Source organism: Struthio camelus, chromosome 4 (assembly GCF_040807025.1).
Source record: "Struthio camelus isolate bStrCam1 chromosome 4, bStrCam1.hap1, whole genome shotgun sequence".
Lineage (NCBI taxonomy): Eukaryota > Metazoa > Chordata > Aves > Struthioniformes > Struthionidae > Struthio > Struthio camelus.
In genome coordinates this window covers 14,637,298-14,661,162 of record NC_090945.1, presented here as the reverse complement: position 1 = coordinate 14,661,162, position 23,865 = coordinate 14,637,298, and the positions used below count along the sequence as shown (strand labels likewise).

The following is a 23,865-nucleotide window of genomic DNA, read 5'->3' as shown; positions in this document are numbered from 1 at the left end:
TTTGTCCACTAAATTTGCTCCACTTTACGTATTATCTAGTCTTACTCGCGCTCTGTAAACAAGAATGAAATAACTAGTTTAGAAGTTTCCAAAGCATCCCAAATACGGCTTTATCAGCCCTTCTTTGGCCTTAAAAAAAGTATATTACAATCCCTTGAATTATCTAGATCTTTTGGGCTTTATTTTCATATCCTAGACTATTGCTCTCCCATATCTTTATTTCTTCAATGGCATTCATTGCAGTTCACAAAATAACTCCTGCAATACCGCTAGTGCCCAAAGCCCATTACAGCTTTCCTGGCATAAATTGGTTTTGTATAAACTGCACAAATCTAATGGATGACACCTAAGGACAAATCAAGGGGCTGAGAACTGTCTTCAAGTAGGCAGTAGCAAATTGTAAAAGCCTATTGCAGCCACAGAAAACGCAAACACAAACGTATGAAATTCATCAAATTCCACATTGCATTTTTGAAACATGTAAATGGAGAGGCTATTGCAAGTGGCCCTGGGGAGGGGGGTGGTGGAAATACAGTTCTTAGATGTTGCAGGGATGACACTTAAGAAAACAGTAATCAAACCTCAAAGGATGCGCGTGCCACTGAACACAACAGGAAGCAGGAAAAGAAGGAAGAAATCGATAGAGCTCAGTGGCAAGGGCTTAGAGGTTAGCTGAGTCAAAAAGAAATCCTTTGAAATTCAGACATGTGGGCTTAGAAAAAACATTGAACAAGAGCTAAATTCTAAGCAGATAATATATAGCAAATATCAAGGAGGGATAAAATTAATTTGAAGAGCAAATACCTAATGGTATTTGAAAAACTGAATCTTCTCTTTCTCCAACAAGATGGCATTCTTCTTCAAGAACATAAGCAGCAGAGAACCTGCAAAGAAGCAGTGCATATAGCGGATCATCAAAGGTAAGCTGGTAGATAAAGCTTTGGCTGAAACTGAATCTGTTGGTCTTGTACCTGAGGACTTACCCTTTTCTGGAAGAAAAAAGTGAGACTTTACAAGATTAAGGTACCAGGAGAATAAATACTGCAGCCAATTTGTTATTTAAAAGTAAAAAAAAATTATCAAGTCCAGATAGAAACATCTATGAGTTCCGAAAGATTAAATATGAAATGGCTGAGCTGTTAGCAAAAACGTGAAATCTCATTGCAGCCACTGCATGAAAGGCAAACAGTAAATATTTCTAAAAGGCACTAGTGTTGATCAAGGGAATTGCAGAAGAAAACAGCTGAGTAAGATGTTATGCTCAGGTCTGATAAACTGAAACAAGGATTGATACAATTTTAAAGATCAATCCTGAAGATTAGGCATGGCCACAAGGTAGATTTCTTCAGGAAAAGAAATTCAATCCTCTATTCCACTTTAAAATTACCAACAAAATTGTGACTTTCAAAAGGTCTTCACCAAACAATATACAGGACGTGGAAGCAGGGCCAGGCTACAAAGGGGGAATTTAGAAACATTACTCGGGCAAGTCAGGATAGCATTAGGTAAGCCAAGCTTACCTACTTGAGAGCTTGATGCTCTCAAGGACGTCAAGGGTTACAAGAAGAGCTTCTGCAGAATTAAAAGCCTGAACAAGGAAAATGCGGACCGCTTGGTTGAATTGATGACAGCAGACGCAGCTGAGGTTGAGGTACTCCACACCTTCTTTGCATCTGTCCTCACCAACAAGGACTCCCAGGCCTCTGTGATTAGAGGTAGGGTTCAAGGAAGTGATGAGTGACCAGCAGTGGGTGAGGGTTGTGGCAGGACTACTCAACCCACAGAAGTCCACGGGACTCAGTGGGCTGCATCCAAGCGTGCTGAGAGCTGGACAACATCCTTGCAAGGCTACTTGCTATCATCTCTAAAAGGTGACAGAGGTTGGAAGAGTTCCTCGACTATTGGAGAACAGGAAATATCATGGCCTTCTTCAAAAAAGACCAAATGCATGATCCAGGAAACCACAGCTTTGCTTCTGTTTCTGGAAAAAATCATGGAGAAAGTCCTCTTGGAGCATGTTTCTGGGCACATGAAGGAGAAGAAGGTGACTAGAAACAATCAGCATAGATTTACCAAGGGTAAAGCATGCCTGACCAATCTGATGGCCTTCTACAATAAAATGACTGGCTTTGCGGACAAGGATTGAGTGATGGATTTCATCTACTTTAGCTTTCTCAAGGCTGTTGACACCGCCTCCCACAACATTCTTGTATCCAAGTTATGACACTATGGTCTGGATGGGTGAACAACCAGATGGATAAAAAACACGTTGGATAACTGGGCTGAGAGAGCAGCCGTTAAGGGGTTGTACGCTGCCTAGAGGCCAGTAACAAGTACCACAGGGGTCTGTCTTGGGACATATCAGGTTTAATATCTTTGTTAATAACCTGGAGGAAGTGACAGAGCGCACTCTCATCAAGTTTGCAGATGACACCAAATCGGGGGACCAATTGATAAGCCCAAGGGCGGGCAGGGTTGCCATTCAGACGGATTTAGACAGGCTGGAGGAAAAGGTCGGCAGGAGCGTTGTGGAATTCAACAAAGGCAAAAGCAAAGCCCCGCACCTGGGAAGAAATCAGCCCCTGCAACAAGACAGGCTGGGGAATGACTCGCTGGGGAGCCCCTCTGCAGAAAGGGACATGGGCTCTTGGTAAACAGCAATGTGTCCTGGTAAGAATTTTCTCTCTGTCTCACTTTCAGGCAGAGTGCTGTACGGAAGTAGGTGTATTACTGTCACTTTAATGGTCTATATATCTGTCGAAAGCATCACTGATAAAAGGCACTAGATAAACACAAGATGGTATATTCACCCATTCTGTGTCACTGCTGCTGCTGCCAATAAACTTCTGTATCTCCTGGCGGTCCTCAGAAGTGCCACAAACACTGTCACAGGAGGTATATCGTAATGTCCTGCAACTGTTATTTGTCACAAATACTGCTAGAAAAGCATAGGAAAAGTAATTACGGAGCCCCCAATTTCAAATGACAACACCCAGCAAAATTGTAATCAGTAGCTCACAAGATTCTGCATAGCCATATAATTTCTTACATAACAAGCAACAAAGCCATTTCTGAATTGCTAACTGGTATGTAAATGATACGTGCAACTGCTGCCATGAAACAGTACAGTTAGAAACAGCACAAAGGAAAAACAGTTCCTTAGTATACCTTGCAGCAATAAAAGCAACCTTGCTGTTTTTGGACAGGCAGCCAAAGCAAGACTCAAGCTCCTGATACAGAAGCGAGCTGCCACGGGTACGGGTGAGTTCAGGTTTTACCATTGTGAGAAGCAAGCAAAAGTGCCGTCGCACCCCAAGAGATCACCAGTGGGCAAATAACGAGGAGGAGAATTATGTTGAGGTCCTCAGGACGGCACATGCTAGCTGCCAAGCCTGGCATTAACGACAGCCTGCAGTTATTTGCAGTTTGGTGCCGTGTCCTAAAACACAGCATGACTCCCAGCTGCCTACCTCTGCTTTGCATCTTTACGCAGTTGTAGTTGCTGTGCTGCGCAGAGAAAACGATGGCGAGCAGGACCAGAGAGAGAGGAGCGTGAGGGTAATTTCTGCGGATGTGCTAAACACTTTTGTCCACGCGAAACCCCAGGTTTAGTTCACCTCACCCTACTCTAAGGTGCAAGAAAGAAGTTTTCCAGACTCTCTCAAGCGTATACGTGTGGGTACACTGTTGCCTATGACCGCAAGATTCAAAAATGGAAAAGAGCTATCACATCACTGACTTTATCCCCTCACAAAAAAACATGCCACATGAGATCATAATATATATGATCTGCTTCTGAAACCGGTTTTATAACCTGCTTCTCTGCAGACTTCCAGAATGACATTCACAACCTAGCAGCCAAGACGCAGGAAAAAAAGCAAAAATGTCAGACCTTGACAGAACCAATAACATTATTAAACCTTTGAGGTTTCTTTCCAGAAGAAAGAATTTTTGTAACTACTTTGCCTCCAGCCTGGTCTCCAAATTACACATTTTTTTGTTCAATGTACCTTTATTCCCAGATTAAACAACTCTTTCTCTGTTCAGATAAATACATTTAGGGGAGACATAAATCACCAGCCTCACCATATCACCCAGGCTCACCACACTGCTGCCAGACTAGATCTCAAAATGGGTAAAAAGTATTTTGTCAAGTTGCTGAATTCATGCAGGGTATTCTTTCATACCCAGATTCAGATACCATTACCCTCACTGGATAGTAATTTAATTTTGCGGTAGTTTTACGGATCTCAATAGAAATACCTGCAAAGCAAACATCTAGCATGAGTAAGGGTATTAAAATCCCACATTTGAAGAGAATTCCCTATCTGAATGTTCTAATTTTGAAGCAATAAGGTAATGATTCTGGAAGAATTTAAAATGGAGAAATGAAGAACAGATAAAGTTGAAAAATTTGTTATAAAATGAAATGTGCTTAACCGAGCTTCTACATACAGAAATTCTACTTAGAGGGAATGGTAGTAACAGGAACCATGCGGCACAATGAACAAGTTACAGTTCAGTTTATTTTTGGTTATACTCACAAAGCGTTGTGGGGAAAAATGTTGTGTGGTCTTTATAATGAATTTTTTCTCATTGCAATTATTAGGATAATACCAGTATTATCCTATATAAGATTGGCTGCATTGTAGGGCTACTCTGAGGAAGAATCAAGTAATTTGAAGATGAATTATTACAATTACATGTATTTTCAGCATTTGTTGAGCCTATTTACTCCTCAACACCTTAACTGGGTAGCAGTTGTCTGGTTGCTTTCATTTTCTGGCTTGGTACAAACTGCAGAAGTAAGCAGAAGGGTTCATTTCTAATTAAAAAAAATTATCTCTGCTTTAGGTTTGAAGAAAAAAATCTTTCTCTTCACATTAGGTTTTGCAAATGTTTCTTGCCCTGAAGTATAACTTCTATCAATTCAAATCCCAATTTTGGAATCGATAATAAGTTGTTTATATATGCCAACCAAAAGCATTTAAAAGTTACACAGAAATTATATAAAAACAAAAGCCCAGTTCCATAAAGGAATAACTAAACTCCCATTTAGGTGATTAACCTTCACTGATGTCAGAGGCTTAGGCATCAAGATACCTTTGTAGATCTGGGTTATAGATCAGTTTTGGCTACCAGTGTTATTCGATTTGTCTGCTGCATATAACTGCCTGCAAGAAAGTAGCCACTAAATATTAGGAGAAAACAACTGATCTGATTGCTTACACCAAAGTCTTTATTTATGACTAATTCAGTTAAAGCTTTCCTATGCATTTGTCTTTTTTCTAGGACATTAAGGATTAATTCAGAGGCAGGCTTTTGAAACAGAGCACAGTAAGCCAAGAGATTTGACTGTTGGCAGTGACAGCTGTGTCAGAAACTAATAATATTGCTTGCTAGCTAATTTAAAGATCTGGATGAACCACGTGAAAGGAGAGGTTAAAGAACATTCTGTTTTTCAGAGAAAGGAAATATCTCCTTCAATTACTTCAAAAGAATTTGTGCGTAACCCCCCTCGCAGAACAATGTGTAAGCAGTCGCACTGAGCCACGTAAAGCCTGGGGGACATCTCAGCTTAACGGGAATCACAGTTTAGCAAAAAAAGTTGCGAGAAGAATGACTAGCTAAAACAAGCATGACAGAAGGCATACTGTACCACTACGCCTGCATTATTCAGAAGCAGAGATCTCACCTATCAAATAGGAGGCACTACTCACATCTTGGAGAACATAACGTGAACTTATTATTTCACAGAAGGCAGGCAAGACACAGACTCTCTCCCGTAACACTTGCAATCTAAAACCTTAATCAAGCATCTACACTTTTAGAAGTTTATCTGGATTTGACTTAAACTTGAAGCCACCTAAGATTTGCCACTTATATGACAAATCCTTTGACTTTCCTTTTTTTTTTCAGCCCCCTGCGACTTTCCTGCAAAATTTCAGTGCCTGTGAGAAAACAGTGACACCCTCACTTTATCCACAAAATCGGTGTCATTAAGTCTGAGTAAAATCAGTCTTTCTGCCAATGGGCTCTAATTCTGCCCCGAAGGAATCGTAAAACACAGCAATGGCAATAGTGGCTCAGCGACAAAACTCAGCATCAGCATCAGGAAGAAACAGCTCGAGACCCTCAAGTTTAGTTGCCATTTACCAAGAAAAGCCACTCTTCATTACCATTCATCCACGTTGCATTTGAGACAGTGATCTAAAGATTTAAGGAACACATCAAGTTATGCTTTGCTTTACTCTCTGCTATTCTTAGTCTGCCACGCTGTTTTGGCACTGGAAATGCTGACTGTCTTGATTTAAATGTCATCTGCATCTGGGTCAAATGCGAATAAAAGATGCATCGAGGAACTAGTGTATGACTTGCACACCTCTAGCTTCTGACGCTGCCAGTTGGCAGGAGCTGAAAAGCTGAGCTGCCAGAGGTATTAAGAGTAGCCGTTTGTTTGGAAAAGGAGGCTCACGCTCACTCTTGTTCTTCTCATTCCTCTCGTTCATTTAAAAACTGTGACACGTTGGATTCAGATTAATCGTGAAGCAGAGAACAAGTGCCATCAACTTCCAAGGAGGGAGGGAGGGAAATACAACAAAGATCTACTCTGAGACCCTGTAGGAAAAGGGAACATTTCACTAGTCCTTCCTAGCGCGTTTTCTAACAAAATTCTGCGTGTCCTTCTTCTCAAAACAAGTGTTTGGATACCACGAGGCCCTGACTAAGACGACAGCCCCGACCATCATACCAAAAAGCGAACCTGCAAGAGTTCAATGAGTGAATTCAAACTGGCTACGCGGCCAAAAGCTGAAACGCAGTAGCTACCAAAATGTTCCATAGCCACGAAACATGTCGTGGGCTGTTTGAATCCTCCTGTCTTTTACAAAAGACATTGCAAGGACAGTACCTTCAACAACATACTCTCATATCTGCTGCTAACTAGAAATCTGAAAGGAAATCCTGTTAACCGTTTTTCACATCCGTGCAAACGCACTGACTTCTATCTCTTTTATTTATCTGACTTCCCTGAAGCTGGCTGGATATCGCAACAAGCAGAATCTGGGTTTATTCTCTTTAAATACTTAAACCCATTTCCATTCTGGCCTTCAAAGCTCCCCAAAGTACAATTTGATCTGTTAAAAAAAAAAAAAAAAGAAGAGCATCAGCTTTTTTCTTTATTGCTTATTCATGTTCCCCACTTTGCAGTAATTCAGCGTGGTAAACAAACAGCCTCTCTGTTATGTGCTGGTTTGAGTTCCAATTTTGGTAGTTTTGTAAACTAAAGTTTTACACTCCCACCATAGTTAGGATAACTTCATTCCCTAACGGATACTTAGCACATCTAATTACTGTATTTTTGAGCTACCAACACTGCTGAAAAATGTCTCTGTTCTTTCATTTCAGGAGCTTTCCAGCTGCAACGTTCTCTACTGAATAAAACATTTTCAGTGAATTTGCCCATAAATAATACAGCACAAAGACGAATGTAGTCCCAACTGTACATAATAACCTCAGAATTCCACTGAGGGTTTTCTAGTGACGTCATAAAAGAGACGACAAGGAAAAGCTGAAGATGTGTTAAATTATAATTTGGGTGTTTTTTATTCTTTTTTTTTTTTAATTCATGATGAGAAAACTCAGACACTTTTCACAGTAATTTAAACATTTTTCTGGACTACTTCAAAGAAAGGACATAATTTCAAAGCAGGATGCAGAGGCACATTGCATATTTGTAAGGACAAGCTGCATGACTGAATATAAGGACGCAAGTTCATCATTATTTGTTTTGCATGTGCAAATGCTCATGTTGTTTCCTCACATTCTTTAGCCAATCGTAAGGCTTATTAAACTGAAAAAAAACAGCAGCAACAACACACACACACCTCAAGATCAATGCTGACAAACGTTGACACAGAATTCCATTTTACTCCCCATAAAGCGTGAAGCGATTATAACTGGGACAGCCAAGTCGACCAGTTCAGCTGTGTCAAAATACCTCTGCAGCACGCCGTGATCTCAGAGTCTCTTATTCAGAGCTCAAAAGAAAATGGTAACTCAGTTTAACTGGTAATACAACTGCGACAGGGAAACGATTTCATTAGGTGATTTTAGCCTGTTTTACATGTCTCTGTCTCAGACCGCGCAGCCCTCGAGTAAATGACAGCGCTGAGGCTGTTAGCCCAGAAAGGAAAGATAACAGCCGTAGACACTTCGTTTTCAATTGGGACCAAAAAAGGGCTGGTACTGCCTGGGCTGAAGACAACAGCAATTTGGGCCCTGGGACACCAACTCCTCCCCCCTCACCCAAGGAGCAGGCAGAAGGAGAAAGGGTGTAGAAAGTGCAAGAGGATGCTCCTAATGGAGAGGTAACCACGCACTCAAAACAAGGGGCTGCTTCTGCCCTTAAGGCTGAACTTGGATTAAAGCGAGTGTGGGCCAGTAGAGCCCAAGGACTGGCCCTTAGGCTTCCAGTTGCAAATAAAACCTGGTTTCTACTGCAGAAATGTACTTGTCCATGTGCTGTTAAAGCCTGGATTGGTTTTAGTACGTAAACAACCCTTATGTAGAGGAAAAGTGCCTTAACTAGGACTGCAGTGGGCGGATGGCATGCAGTGATGCTTGAACCTAATCCCTGAAGTCCCAGGAGCCCAAGGCTTCCCCTGGCCACATCGACACTGGTGGCTCACTATCTCAGGGGCATTTCAAAGAGATTTGGAAAGCAGCTGAATTACAGGCAGCAAGACTGTAGGTGATAATGCAAAAAAGACAGGCACTTGAGCCAACAACTAGAGTGAACACTTAATTTCTCCTAAATTCAGCACTGAGCCTGAGCTGAAGATGAGATTATCATCTTTCTCGAGGAACAAACACAGCAGAGCGTGCATCTCCTTTCTAAGGCCGCCCTCTCCTTTTTTGCAAAGGATTTACAGAAAAGACAGAACCTTGTCACTCCCTTTCATGCATGCTCAGCCGCAAGATCAAAGGCCTGCTATGGAAAAACACCTTTTGGAGAGTTTGGCTAGCTACTACTTTACTCTATTTGACAGCCTCTGCTTTGATACAAGTTCTTTTTTGGGGGAGGGGAGGTACTGGGAAGGTGGGAGAAAGGGCAGCTCAGAACGGAGAACGAAGGGGCAGAAGGAATGGGTAGGAGACCTAGAAAAGTTCCTGTGGTATACAGAGACGAAGAGATCTTGAAAAAAAAAACGAATTGGAAGTTCTGGCAGAAAAACAGTTAACCATGAAAGAAACAGGAGAAGACAAAGACAATATGTTAGGGAGACATGGAGCAAAAGAACCAACAGACAGAAGAAAGAGAGCAAGGTGATTTGATAATAGGTGATAAAAGAATAGCTGGGAGCGGAGAGAAGATGACTGGTCAGTGAATTTCTTATTGTTCATTGCTATTAGCACATTTTTTGCCGTGGCAAGAAAACATTAATTCAGATTCAGGCTCCTCAAATATGGAAGCAGCTGCAGACAGCTACTGACCAAAGTGTCAGAGCACCAGATCTTTGGGTTGCATCTGAATGGAAAGCATAACTTGAGACATGCAGCAGCTATTTGTACTTTGCCACTTCAACTACTGATATAGTGGTTCTCGAACTCAATTGCTTCTTTCAAAATATGTATATGTGTATGTGTGTGTATATATGTAAGTATACACACACACACACACACGTTTATATAGATACACATATATATGTGCCACAGAAGAATAATTAGCTAGCAGAAGCCAACAATTCTGATTGATCCCAAAGACACTGTGTCTCCAGGGAGACCGGAGGTCTACGGTATATCATTATTTTGTTAGCTCCCAAGCTGATTCTGAGGAGGAGGAGGAAAGTCCCCCACCTTTTCACACATTTAAATAGTACATTCATGCCCCATGTCGATATGTGCATCCTCCTTTCTCTCAATTCATTCTTTAGTGACTTACTGGATGGAGTTCTCTATGCGAGTGATGGTGAGGAAAGCTGCTAGGTTTGCCGTGTAGGACGAGATGACAATCAAAGCAAAGAGCCACCAAGCCCCCATCATCAGTCGGGTCGCCAGTGTTGTGTATGGCACTTCTCCTCCTGTTGGAAAGAAGGAAAATCAGGGTTTTCATTTGGCAGAGGGAAACCCGCATCTTCACTACTCATGCCTCGCTCAGGAGAAATTGGCTCCTAGGTCAGCAGGGCATTGCCTCAGGAAACTGAGCATGACTTCAAGCCGTACTTTCTGTACAACAAAAAGCACTGGAAGAGACCCACACTGCCAGCCTTCATTACTTTATTTAAACTCTTCTGTTATGGTGTCTTTAATTGCAATTCATCTGCCAGTCCTGTCCAGTAATGGAAATAGACTTCAAGGTCTGAGAACAAAAAGAGCAAATGTAAATTCTTATAATATTCTTTCCTTAAAGATCTTATCCATAGACTTTAATTAAGTTTTTCTTGCATTCTTGAGAACACAAAGTTACCTGCTGCCCCGACTCCTCCAAGTAAAATTCAATTATTTTTCACAGTTCTGTAGGCAGGTGAACGTGCTGGTAATAGCCATATGTATACGTACAACTTGCTGGAAGTGAACTTGGATATGCAAAAAATTTGCATTTGAAGAACAACATAAAATTATTGTGAATTCCCATTGTTGCTTATTTAAATTCAACTGCCACGTAAACAAAACATCAGCAATTACTAAACCTACCTATGCTTTTGTGGCTCTCAGAAACCGAGTTGCACACTACCACTAGTGTGAGCATGCCATGTGTTCCAGGGCTCAGTTTAGCAAGCCATAAAAAGCACTATATTTTATTCAAATAGCTGCCCTCCAAACACAGTAGGTTGGAGTTTTTAAAAAAAGCTTTTCCTCCCTTTGTTATACCAGCTTCAGTTAAAAACATACACACCATAGATTCTTCAGTGAAGGAAAATTCATTGTTTTAAAAATACTTGTTTTATCCTTAGTATAGGTTTTGCCAAAGCTAAAAGAAACCAAGGGGGACAGGTGAATGAAGCATGCAACCACAGTCGACTGCTTAAGATGTTCATCTTCTCCCTTTCCTCCTATTCTCAGCACTTGGAAAAGCGGTCATTATTTTGAGGGAGATTTCTCAGATGCAAAATCACAAGTCTCGCTTGCTTCAGACTATGGTCTAAGAAGGGGATGATGTCTGGAATTTTCAAAAGCAAAAGCAGTTCGTCAAAAATTCAACCACCCATAAATATTCAGCACTGGATTTTAACTTAAGTGTAAAAACTCCTTTCTCTTTCCCTGGTAAGTAGGTTTAATGGGAATACAAATTACAATTATTCCCATTCTAAGTATAAATAGAAGCATCTTCCATTATAAATGCAAACTATCTAGAATTTACTTAATACCTGAATATGAGGGACTGTCTCACTATTTTGTACAATGTTTGTCCTACCTAAACAAAGTATTGGGAACTCTGCGCTACCATACGCTGAACAAATCTGGAGCTTTCATTCTACTTCACTAATGTGGAGCTGTGCGGTATAGGAGATAATTGTAAGTGACTCCATTTATATTTTTGCTATATAGATAATTCAGATCTTCTGCCTTTTAAGAATTTCTGTATTAAAAGACAAAATCGGTATTAGACCTGCATTGTCAGAAATAAATTTCCTTCTGTTTCCAAGGTGCTGTGTAATTATCTGCAATAAGAATCTACTGATCAGATCAGGAGATATTATTTCAGTATTAGGACTTTTGAAGATGAACGTGAACTTCCACATCTGAAGATTTGGTTTTCTGTCCAGCATAAATTTTAAATGTTTTTTGACAGGATACTTGCACTTTACAACAGCTTTTGCAATGTCTTTGGAATCTTTCATTTAAAAATGAAGTTCAATCAAATGAAAAGAGCAGAGAGCTTTATCCAATTAACCCAATGGGCTGTTTGTCCTTCTAACTTTCAGGTGCCGATCCTGCAGATAATCTTTGCATTAAATTGAAATGGGTGGAACAGCAGAGGAGAAGCCAACAACCTCTGGGACATCCTTGCATTTTCATTTTTCAGCTTCATGAATAAAATGGTAAATTCCCACAGTTGTTCTACTGAAGTGAAATCGCAAAACAGAGAGGACCGTTGAAAGTCACACACCATCCTTCCGGGCACAACTCAACTTCTCAACCAAGGACGCTGCTCAACAAACGTTCACAGAAACCATCACACATGCTTGTAGCCACAGCACTCTCCTACTGCTCTGACGGGGTCATTTTCCCACACATCTGTAACTGTCCTCACCATTCACTGTTACCTTTTCTTTATTAAAACCCATGTTAACAATAAGGCTTTATATAACTACGAATGGTATTCATCCCCAAGTGTCTTTAGTTCACCCAGTTGTTTGTGAAGAAATGTTGTTTTTAATTCACAGTTACATCTCGCACCATCAGCAGTCAATAAACGAAGCTTGAGGACAAAGCACAGCCTGCAAGCACAAGCACAGAAGACATATTCCAAAATAATTCAGCACTCCTGCTCCCCCTCAGAAGTCTCCCTTTGCACTGATGCTTCTTAAAGCACCATTTCTAAAGCAGAACCGACACTGCAACTGCACGGCCAGGGGATTTCTGAGCAGTACAGGCAAGCTACTCTGTCTGTCCCAAAGAAAGAATTAAAAATCAGAGGAGACATCTTTCTGCCATAATATCATTTCTTTGGCATCTATTAGGAGACTTAATGCTATACAGTCTTGTTCTATTGTGCTGTTTGCTAAGACACTTCACTTACCACGACAGCTCACCTTATGAAACCTCCTCGCTGCCTTCCCCCGATTTTGTTTCTACGGATAAAACTTCCCAGAGTATTTTTCTGTCCAAATGAATGTGTTTTCTCAGTGCAGAAGAGCACCAAGTGGCTCAGGAGAGCAGCAATTATTGGTTTTTCATTTTGATTACCACGAATAAGAGCTGCAGACCTAACAGTGGTCATTGCCAAGTATAAAGCGGCATGCAGAAGGGACATGCATGCATGTAAATCTCCTGGGGCTCTGCCTAGCAGAAGTATTGCTAATATCTAGTACGCCTTTCACTTGTGTGGATGCCCAATGCATTTATATGGGTCATAGCATATTCAAAGAAACTTGGGGTTACACATAAGACAGATATGTGTGCGCTCACACACACAGACGGTGAGAAGAGGGGGCCAAGAAGAGCGCACATTGTCCTCCTGAGGTTGTCTCTCATATCACACCAGTACTGAGCATCTATTCATGAAATAAGTGGAAATTAAAGACACTCAGCAGTCCTGGAGTTGTTTTGCCATTGTAAGAGGTAGACCTCAAATGTTTCATCCTCTAGACCAGGCCCTTCCAACACAGTGGTACAAGGATGTGAGGGAAGACAAATCACCACCAGCTGTACACCGTCTATGTTCTGGCTACAGCTCCCACTATAATTTAGCCAACACTGCTAAGGCGTACTAAAATTCATTTTAAAATCTGCCTTCAAAATTTCAGACCACATCTTCAGGAATGAAAAGATATTTTCCAAAATAAACTATGCTTCAAAAATAAACTCATAAAAAGAAATCTCATTGGGAATTTTGTCAAAGGGCTGAATTATCTTAGAAGTGACAGTGAAAGCAATTGCTTTCAGTCCTCCCACCCTCATCTAATGCAGCTCTCCTTCATTAACCCTGGCTCACGTTAATGCTGGCCCTATTTCAGCAGGTAGGCTCAGACTGCAATTTATCTAATGAATTTTTGTTTATTCCTTTTTCCTTGCAAGTGCTTCAAGCTAAACATCATCAAGTGAGGGGAAAAAAAATCACTGTCTTGACAACCCAGACAATATAATGTATAATTACAACAGACCTAAATATCAGGAAAAACTCACCTTAGGAGATAAAATGTGAACCTACACAATTCCAGTACAAATTTCTAACACCTTTTAAGTCGTTCTCCCTTGTTAGCAGTAAGTTTAAAGATTTGAGTTAAAAATATAATCAGATAAGATTATAGGCAAGAAGAAGGAATGGAATAATGAGAAAAATTGCCCAAATCAGTGAAATTAAGGATCAGAGCCTCTTGAGATCTTGGCATTCTGTAATTCTGGACTAAATCTGAATAATTCAAAATGCATAGCTCATTTCTCCAACCTCCTTCTTTTCATGGATTTTTCAATTATTTGTTTCAACAAAAACTGTATTCATCTACAAAGTCCAGAACTATGGAAGTTGGTCAGATAGAAAGTCCTTGCCAACCTAAAGAAATGGTGAAATGTTTCTTGCAGAAGTTTGAATCGCACCTGGCATTTCCAAGCCCAGGTCTGGTGGCAGCCATCTTGCTGAAAAGTGATGCAATTTTGGCCATTAGTCATCCAGACCGTAAACGTGTGAGCTAACATCTCTGTCTGATTTAATATTGATTTCACAACTTCACTGGGAATGTGCAATATTTACAAGTTAAATTCATTTGTTCAACAGCTCCAGAAAACCTTTGTTTTTTTGCTATCATTAAAGTAAATAACTTGGCAGCATAGAGCCCGGGATGTGACCTCGGAATTGATCTGTAACTAAATTAGCTCCACTGTTTCAACTACTAAGCTAGTTTAGGTAGCTCTGCGCGACCCGGCATTGCGCTCACTGTGGTCAACCGTTCATTTTCTATCCCTCATTTTCCCTTGGGTTTAAATGAGAACAATAATAGATGTGCTTTGAAGATTAATTATTGAAATGTACTTTGTAAGCAACCACACACGAACACCCAGAGAAGCCATAAAACACCATTAATCTGCGTCCTGGATGTGAAAACTCTTAATAAATAAATAAATAAATAATTAGGCATATATTTTTTAAAGAGTTGAGCACTGCACTGGGAGCTGCTGCAGCTTCTCCGTGTGCGCTGAGAGACGGCGGGAAGAGAAGGCTGTGCCTGTGGCCCTTCCTGCAAGAAGGGCACTACAAGGATCCTGACCTCCGGTGTCTATTCGTGATAACCGCAGCAGCCCGTGAAATCCCCAAGACTAGGTTCTTATTACAGACAAAACTACCAAGTTGTCACCAGTGCTCACCGCAAACGCTTCCCAACAGATCTCCCTTCAAAAACAGTTTTCAGTGGTCAATCACTTCAATCACTCTGCCAAACATCAGCCATTTAAGTGGACACAGTCTCTGCTAGAGGTCTGCGTACTGGGCTGAATTTCTGCTTATGAAGTTTTAGCCAGAAATTTTTTCAAACAACTTTGAGAATCATGAAAAAGATGTTAATTGTGACTGCTTTGTTGAGAAACTCTGTCAAACTATGAAGCGACGATCTTAATATCGTTGGGAGCAGGCAGGTAAAGAAATAACAAGGTGGGTTATCTGGGGACAGACTAGGCTTTTGCTTTTTCTCACAAAAATTCTGCTCGCACCGGGTGAATTATTGGCCTTTGGAAAGAAGCACAAAGGACTGGGAGTTGGCTGCAGTTTAGCCTTTAGCGTGCTAGAACAGTCACATCAATTATGCGGTGCGTCTGCAATTTCCATTTGCGCAACTATAAAGTACAGTTCTGTTGCAAACAGTTTAGATCAATGCACGTCTTATGTTTTCTTTGTGAAAGGGACATTTAATAGAGAGTGGGTGTGAGAGGAGTAGTTTGTATTAACAAAGAGGCAAAGGCATTTTATATTTTAGCTATTTTTGCCATGTGAAACAATACCTAAAGTTTGACTGATCTCTGTTATCTTTATAAAACTCTGCCTAAGCACAGCTCTTCAAAGGCAGAATCTTTCAGGGCATTAGCTATTGCTATTGTTCTGCTGAAAACTTCTCTGATAATGTAAAATCTCTCCTGTTTTCAATTGGAAATGTACAATTCTGTATAGGACAAAAAATACTTCACAGACAATGAAGCCTGTACCTATTTCTACCAGCTGTGAAATAAATGCAGCTTGAAAGTTGTTGGAAAATCTCTCATCATGAATTTTTCTTCCGTTTTTTTCATTTTTCATCCATACTTTTCCATTCTTCCTTGAATTGCTCAAAGTACATTAATTTCCGTGTCAGGTAAGGTGGCATGCCATAACCTGAGCTTGTAGTACTGCCCCACGGGCTGAAGTTCACGCTGATAGATCGTAGCAGGCGTTACGCGTATTCTCCAAGAGGAGAACATGACCCCTTGAATTGGTGATGCCTTCCAAGTCTGCTTGTGATTCAGCAGCCAAGTTCCCTGGCCTTACAAATATTGGCAGATTGCAGGAGACTGAGAGTAGGAAGGAAGCTGAGCATGAGGCAGGGCCAGCAGCCAGATTATACAAGGTCTGGACAAGCTCAAGAGCCCACCATTGCTTTTATTCACTACACCACCTGTTTCTTCCTTTGCATTTTGTTTTTAACAAAGCCAAGTGATTTTTAAGAGACCCTTCTGATATTTTGTTTCATACATGAAACATTTCTTCAGTTCTTTCTTCTTCAACAGATGGCACTGGACCTAGGTATTGTTATCAATACTGCTATTAATACTGTGACAGTGCTCCAAATCTGTTCGGTTCACTGTGAGCAGTAGGATTGGAAGGGTGATAACCCATTTCTTTTGCTAAACTAATTCTGAAAACGTCCACCAGATCCAAAAGATCTAGTAACTTCATTTTTCATTAAAACTGTAAATGCCAGAAGCTGTGGGATTTTTCATTGTCAAGATTTTTTCACATACTGCTTTTCTCACAATAAAAACAAAGTAAATAAGAAACAATGCCACTTCAAAATGGTATTTGGAATATTTTAAAATGTTGAAACATACAGAAATTGTCTCCTTTTCTCCCATATTCCATAAAAATAACTCAGCGAAGCTAATGCAAATTTATGAAAATGTTGGTATTACCAAATCTTAAAATTAGAAATACTAGAAACACCTGTGAACTCTGTTTTCATCTTCCTAACATACAGGAGGATACCGGAGACATTTTCACATGCAAACTCCATCAGTAATATTACTCTACGCAGTTTATATCTGGCTAGTACTTTTTGCTGAACACGAATCTTTTACACGTCAGCAAACACTGCTCAAGGGACAAAATAAACATTTCCTATCCCTGTGCATACCAAAAATCTCCTTGCATGTCCTCTGCTGTCAGCAGCTAGCAGTATCCTCTCTCCAGGTACCGTTCAGTGCATGTGTGTATGGGGGCGGCTCTCAGCGATACGTTTTTAAGGATTTCAATATGTGTCGATGATGTTTGTGCCATAGCAATGCTTGGGCCTCTTTTTTTCTTGCTGTTTCTACAGCCTGCCTTCATCTCTGGATGACTTTAAGGATAAGGACTATTGTTGTACTCCTTGATACACACTAATGCTTTGTGTATATATATCATTCAAAACCAGATATTTTTAAGGCAGTATCTTTTGGAGGTATTAGATTTCTGTCTATATCCATGAATGGTTTCAAGTTCTCATATCCATATATTAAGATGGAAAAAATACTTGAGCGGGAGATTCAATTTGGACTTTTTTTTCAGTTTTACATTAGAAATTTGCCAGCTTTCTAACCTGCCCAATGTTCCAAAACTTATTGCGAAGCAACAATAATGCTCCTGGAAGCTCCTTAGCAAGCTCTTTTAAAACATTTAGGTGAAATTTGTTCAGATTTGCTGATTTGAGAATGTCTGACATTAGTAGCTGCCATTTAACATCCTCTTGAGTTACTGTTGAAGTGGAAAGTATTTAATTATCATCATCTGATAGGAATACATCATCTGGCTTTTTTCACAAATGCAGAACAGAAATATTTATTGCCTTTCCTGCATAACTGTTGTCAGCTCTATCAGTTTCACCTGGCAATGCACCATTATCATTTAGCTTTATTTTGCTCCTAGCAGATTTTTCAAAATCATCCTCATTATTGTTCTTAACTCTGATTTGCCTTTGTGTCCATTTGCTCCCCGTATCATTTTTCCTGGAGTTTTTTAGCTTCTTAATTCTGTGCTCCAATCAATGTTACTTTTTCTTTCCATCTGTTTTATATGTGCATTCAAGATGCTTAGTATGGGCAGCCCGCAAGTTGAAACACACATCATTCAGATTGAATTCCCCTATTATAATTCTCATTTTCCCTTCCACATTACAGACATGCACTTACGGAGCCAATCATCCTGTTCTCCCGCGTGATTCAGTGGTCGGCAGCAGACACCGACTACTACCTCGTTTTGTGCTCCAGCCATTAGCGCACTCTCCCACAGGAATTCAAGATCAATTGCTTCTAAGTTTTCAATGTCTCAGAAATACTTAATGCCATTTTGACATAGTGCCACTCTTATTCCCCTTTTGCCCACTCCATCTTTCTTAAAGTCGTTCATAATATTGCATGTTAGCACCCTAATCACTTGAATTTTCCTACCAGCTTTCAGTAATACCACGTAGACCAAATTTATATTCATAAGAGAGTAATTCCAGCTGTTCTTGTTTATTACGCAGATTTCTGGCACTGGTCTATAGGCAGCCAAAGAACATGTTCACTTCCTCAGCTGGGGCCTGATTTTTTTCCTCAGCGTCTTAACTCCGAACCAAATGATCACTCGCTTTTCCTCCCATTTTTGTTGTTAGCGAATGACGCCCTGACTAATCTCATCAGACTTGCTTTCCCTGGAAGGGGGTTTCCTTTCGCTGAGGTGGGAAGCTCCGCACCCATCGCCCCCACAGAAAGGAAGCAGCGATCCACCCACAACAGAAAGCTCTCTCTGCTCTTTCCTTCCCTTTATGGGACCGGGAGATTTTCTCTACGAGTTATTTTTTATTTTTATTTTCTGCAGGCCACAGACTGCCTCCATTCTGCACTTGTATACAACTACTTTCAACGCCTGCCTCTGAGGTTTTTGTGCCGTCAGTATTTCTCGCTGCCTGTGACATACCCTCCAGTGTCTGTTTCTTTCTTGGACCAGGAATGGTGATGTTTCTCAAATTGTTCAAGATGCCCTTCATTTCTCTGATGCTCTTAGCAGCTTTTCTTTTCCATCTAAACTACCATTTTCCCCCCATCACAGCTAGAAAATTGTAATTCATACAGAAAAAGTCCCTTTTGTCTCTAATAAGAAAAAATAGAGAGCACGCTACCGCAGTCACCATCACCTTTCCCTCACCAGTTATATTACTGAGCTTAGACTCATACAAAGTCCCTCCGAACAATCCTCCACTTGCTACTCCTGTGCATCTGTTCAGATGTGCCTTTGGCACACATACTAAGCCTCACTGCTCAGCTCTCTTTCCTCATTAATAGGAGGATATTACCCATGCCGAGATTTCAAATGCTAGGCTATTCAAGGACCTGTGGCACTGCCACAAAACCCTCATCAAGTTGCAGCCTGACATATCTGTCTCATAAATGCGGTCAGAGGCCCTTGATACATACATTACCTGATGGACAAATAAGCAAATAACCAAAAGATGGCCCAATCACTACTCTCAACCCATTTTGCTAAAAGCACAGGATTCTCAGCTATGTTCTTTGAAAGCCTCCTACTGGAAGCTGGAAAATACTCCAGTACCAAGGGCAGGGCTACTGTTAGCCAGCGTAAAGCATTTTAGTGTGCTGTTGGCTCACTGTTGGGTTACCAACCTACAAAGCCTTTATGAGTTTGAGCCTCTGTGACTTCTATCGTCAAATCAGTTTTGTACCTGTCTTCAAATACTGGGCTTGCTCAGCTTGCTGTCCCTACTGCAAAGGCTTCATTCGAGTGACAGAGGGCTAATCAAATGACTGCCAGGCGCTGTTGCAAAATTCTGCCAAGATACGGCAGGAACTGTCATAGAAATCCTTGATTAAAATTTTGTTTGAAAATTAAACTACCTGCAAGAGTCTGTCAGACACAGCTATTCCCCACGTGCTTCCAGTTACTTGTTAATACGGAGCCCACCCTTTACTTTCTCCATACGTTTGTACGCATCTAGGTCTGCACGCAAAAATCTGAGCAGTTTTTAGAAATTCAGTAAGGTAGAAAAATAGTTTGTGTCACAATAGCACAAGTAAGGTCAAATTAAGAAGGGGCAATCAGATATGACATCCCCTTGGTTAAATGGGAGCTGCACCTGCGTAGGTCAGCTTTAATTGGGGTCTAACACTCAGGTACTAAACACAGGCTTTCTATATTGTTCACCATTGACCCATTCGCTTTTTGATACTAAAATCCTATTCATCCTTGCAGAGAAGAAAAGGAAAATGGAGAAAATCTGTGTTCCATGGGAGAAGCAATAGCAAGTCAAAGCCAAAATCCCGTCTACTTTAAGTCTACATTAGACGGATAGTCAAGCCTCTGATTAAAAAATGAGAACAGCACAATGATGAATATTTTTACATCCTTTTTCTGCTCAGGAACTTTGAGATAAAACTCAAACATTTAAGCATATACTGAAAGTATAAAAAAAGGTCTAATAACTGCATTCCAAAGGAATGGGATCTAATGTGATAATGGAAAATCTAATGTCTTTTCAGCTGAGCTGAGATTCCAATTTTCCGCATCACTAGTGATGATAATGTTACACAAACAGTGTTCAATCATTAAATTAATTCCCATTAAATCAATGTCCTTAAAGGCCAAACAGTCCTTTAATAATTACCTGATTAAAATTACGTTAGCATAACATATTAGTTATCGTATATTTATAATTCCTTTTCCAACAATAAATCGTTTCCTTCCACCCATCCTGCCAAAACTGTGACGATGAGGTAAAAGTTGGGATGGGAAGTACATCACATTACCACAGAGCAAATGGCTGAAATCTTGCTTCTCCTGGCATCGGTGATACTTCAGCAACATACATCCACCTGACTTGCACTTCTATTACCTAGTATCTACAGCATGAATCTTCAAGTGCTATGGAAATGAATTCCTGGATGATTCTGAAGATCTTTTAAACCTAGAACCAAAAACATAAACTACTACTTTCAGATTTTAGCAAATTCCCAGTGATCAAATTCCATCTTGCTGCCCAATTAGTAAAACGTGTTGCTTTCAACTGAAAAGCAAAATGCATCATACATAGGTGAAAAAAGCTATTACAAATAATAGGGTGAAATAATTGAGTGCCAACACCCTACGGTGACTGGTGCAATATAATTACACAGAGACAGAGGATAGAGTTTGCAGTGCTTCTAAAACTGGTAAAATAATTGTGCTTTGAAGTGGTGGAAAATGTATCACAAAAGTACTTTTCATTTTTATCCTCTGCTGTCATAACAAAAGAAAAGTAATGACTGTAGCCAAAATTTGAAAATGGAGGTGTCTACTGATGTTCACTGAAGCTACTGGGAGCTCTCAGATGCAGCATTACTGGACTTATACCATTTATATTTAGATTCCGAAATATCATGCAAGGCTTGATATTTGAAAGTAGATCTTTTGATTGCTATAACTATGACCAGTTTTGAACTGTGAGGCTTGATGCCTCAAATATATAGTTTGATGCCACAAATACATAGTTTGGCCACAAAAAGCCCGTAGTAGAGCAGCTGACATCTACTTTTTTTTTTTTTTTTTTTTTTTTTTTAAGTCAGAACACTTAGCAGGCTTTCAAATTTAATTTTGGAGTTACCGAATGCAATACCACTCAGTTACATGATGACGACGATAAATAATGCTGCAGTAAGTCTTGCAATTTCACCAACAGTTATTTGCTCAAAAGAAGCTCCAATCAGATAATCCTTTGTTACCATTTTCACAACTTAGGACAAAAATTATATATGATGTAATAATAAGCACACGCTCACACAGACTAGAACATAAAGCCCGTGTGCAACAAACACAAGGAGAATTTCCGGGGAACCTCCTCTATAGAATATTGATGCCCAATTTTAAGATTGCACCTGATTGCATGCCTGTATGAACACACTGTTTGCAGCTACTGAGAGTGCATCAAAATGACAGGCGCTAGCTATTATTTTGCAGAACGTTTGTTAAGGATCTTAACAAATATCCTTACGCGCTGGCAACCTTCTGATGAGACTTCCAGAGATACTGATACCCAGTCTCCCTATTGCTAATGGTTGGATACAAATGCTCTGAAGCCTCAGACAATCACCCACAATTATCATCCATGGTACATATTCATAAATGGCTAAGAAACTGTCACATACAGTTTATGTAGTAGCCGCCTTGCCATAGACTACTGACAGTGTTATATGCAGTACCTTCCGGGATAGGAAAAAGGATTGTGCACAATGAACTGAAAATAGGCCATCTGTACATATAATTAACGTTAAACTGAACAATGTCATTAATGAGGTATTAAAGTGCTGCTTTATCTAAGAGCCTGTCAGGGAGGATATTATGAACATGAGGGAGAAAGAACCCCCTTTGGCTGAAACCAAACAACTATGAACCCTGCAAAACAAAAGACAATTCAGTGAGAGCATAAGGACAAATAATAATTCCAATAAAGACTCTACTTTTCTCGGACAGTTACCTTTTCCCATCATCATCGTCGTCATCATCATTATTATTATTCTTACCTCTACATAGCTCTGTGACTCCAAATTTTGGGGTGAAAGGAATTAAAAAAATAACATACCGAGAGTTTTTCGCTTGAGCTTTCAAAGTACTATGAAATACTGCATAAATCTGTTCTTACAGGATTTCCAAGCATCCACCATCACAGAGTGGCACCTGACTACTTCAGAGGCAAGTGAATTAGATGCATCTCAGATACATTGGTTCAGTTTTCATGTCACTAATTCTGGTTATTCTTTAATTTTCAGAGTGTTTATCTGCACTGAACTCCGAACCTTACGGAATTCAATCATCACTAACGCAGAAGCTCTAATTATGCTCCTAAATAATACATTTTAAAATTTAGACTACAATTCTATCTTAAGTACATCCTATAATGTTGTTATCAAAGAGATCTCTAAAACTCAGATGGCCTGAAATAATACTATGATAGTTCACAGGGAACAGAGGAAAGAAGAAAGCTCTCATCCTTTTAAGTTGCAATGAGAATAATACTATAATGTCATGTACTGATGGAAAACACTAACGCAAACACTTATGTTTCAAGGTTGAATAACCTGTTTTTTACTGTGAATCAGCTGTCACTGTGCTTAAGACCATGAGTCAAATCTGTTGGAAGTGAAAAACGACTTCAAAGATGACTTTACCGGATAGCGAAGCTTTTCCTCCTTGGAGATACACACAGAAATGAAAGAAGCTATTGTAAGAAAGAAATACATGCTTACACTTAAAAAGTTTTTTACTAGCAAATACATCTAGGCATGAACAGCTAACACTCCCACTCAACCGTACGGATTTATCATCACTATGCGTTAACAGTCACTATTTGCGGAAGATTTTCTATCCTTCCCCATCACTGTTACCTTTCCTCTATCCTAGCGCAGGGGAAGCAGAATCCTGAGCCCAAACCACACGTATTCCTTCAGGTTTTGCCTGGCAGATGAGGTATCACACGTTTCTAAGCCACCTCTATTTCACTAGCTTTAAAAGCACGGGAAAGGCAAAATCCCACTTTATAATCTCCATTCCCCCAATCGCCTGTGGAAGAATGAAAATTAAGCAGCAGTAGGTTCCTACACCGGGATGCTGCTGCAGTGAAGACAATTCCCTTTATTTGCATCCTGGGAACCTGACAGAGAGAGGGGGAAAAAAAGGCCCAGCTGTCATTATCCCATATTTGCTGAAATGGGAGTGGAATATCATCCTAGCAATCAGCGAGAGCAGCAGGCTGGTTAACATGATCAGAAGACTCATCTGGTATCACTGTTTGCTTCCTTTTAATATTAATTTTGGCCTACTCCGTTTATATGCATTTTAATATTAGAAGAGGGCCGAGAAAAAAAACTCAACAGTCAAAGAAGGGAGGCTTTTGTGTTGGCAGCCTAAAAACCTCTTTGCCGTTCCTGGCTTCACACTTTGCAGACAATTTTCCT

At 40.2% G+C, this 23,865-nt stretch overlaps 1 protein-coding gene across 4 annotated transcripts in view; it reads right to left on the bottom strand.

Moving 5' to 3' along the window:
- Positions 1 to 23,865, bottom strand: part of GRID2 (glutamate ionotropic receptor delta type subunit 2) — a 718,520-nt gene that overhangs the window by 98,551 nt on the left and 596,104 nt on the right. For all 4 annotated transcript variants that reach the window (XR_011140833.1, XM_009674498.2, XM_068941563.1 and 1 more), the window contains exon 12: positions 9,944 to 10,082. Coding sequence is in view for 3 of the 4 variants with exons in the window: in XM_009674498.2 (XP_009672793.2) it covers positions 9,944 to 10,082 (139 nt within the window). In the remaining variant the exon portion in view is untranslated. The remainder of the gene's footprint in view (positions 1 to 9,943; positions 10,083 to 23,865) is intronic.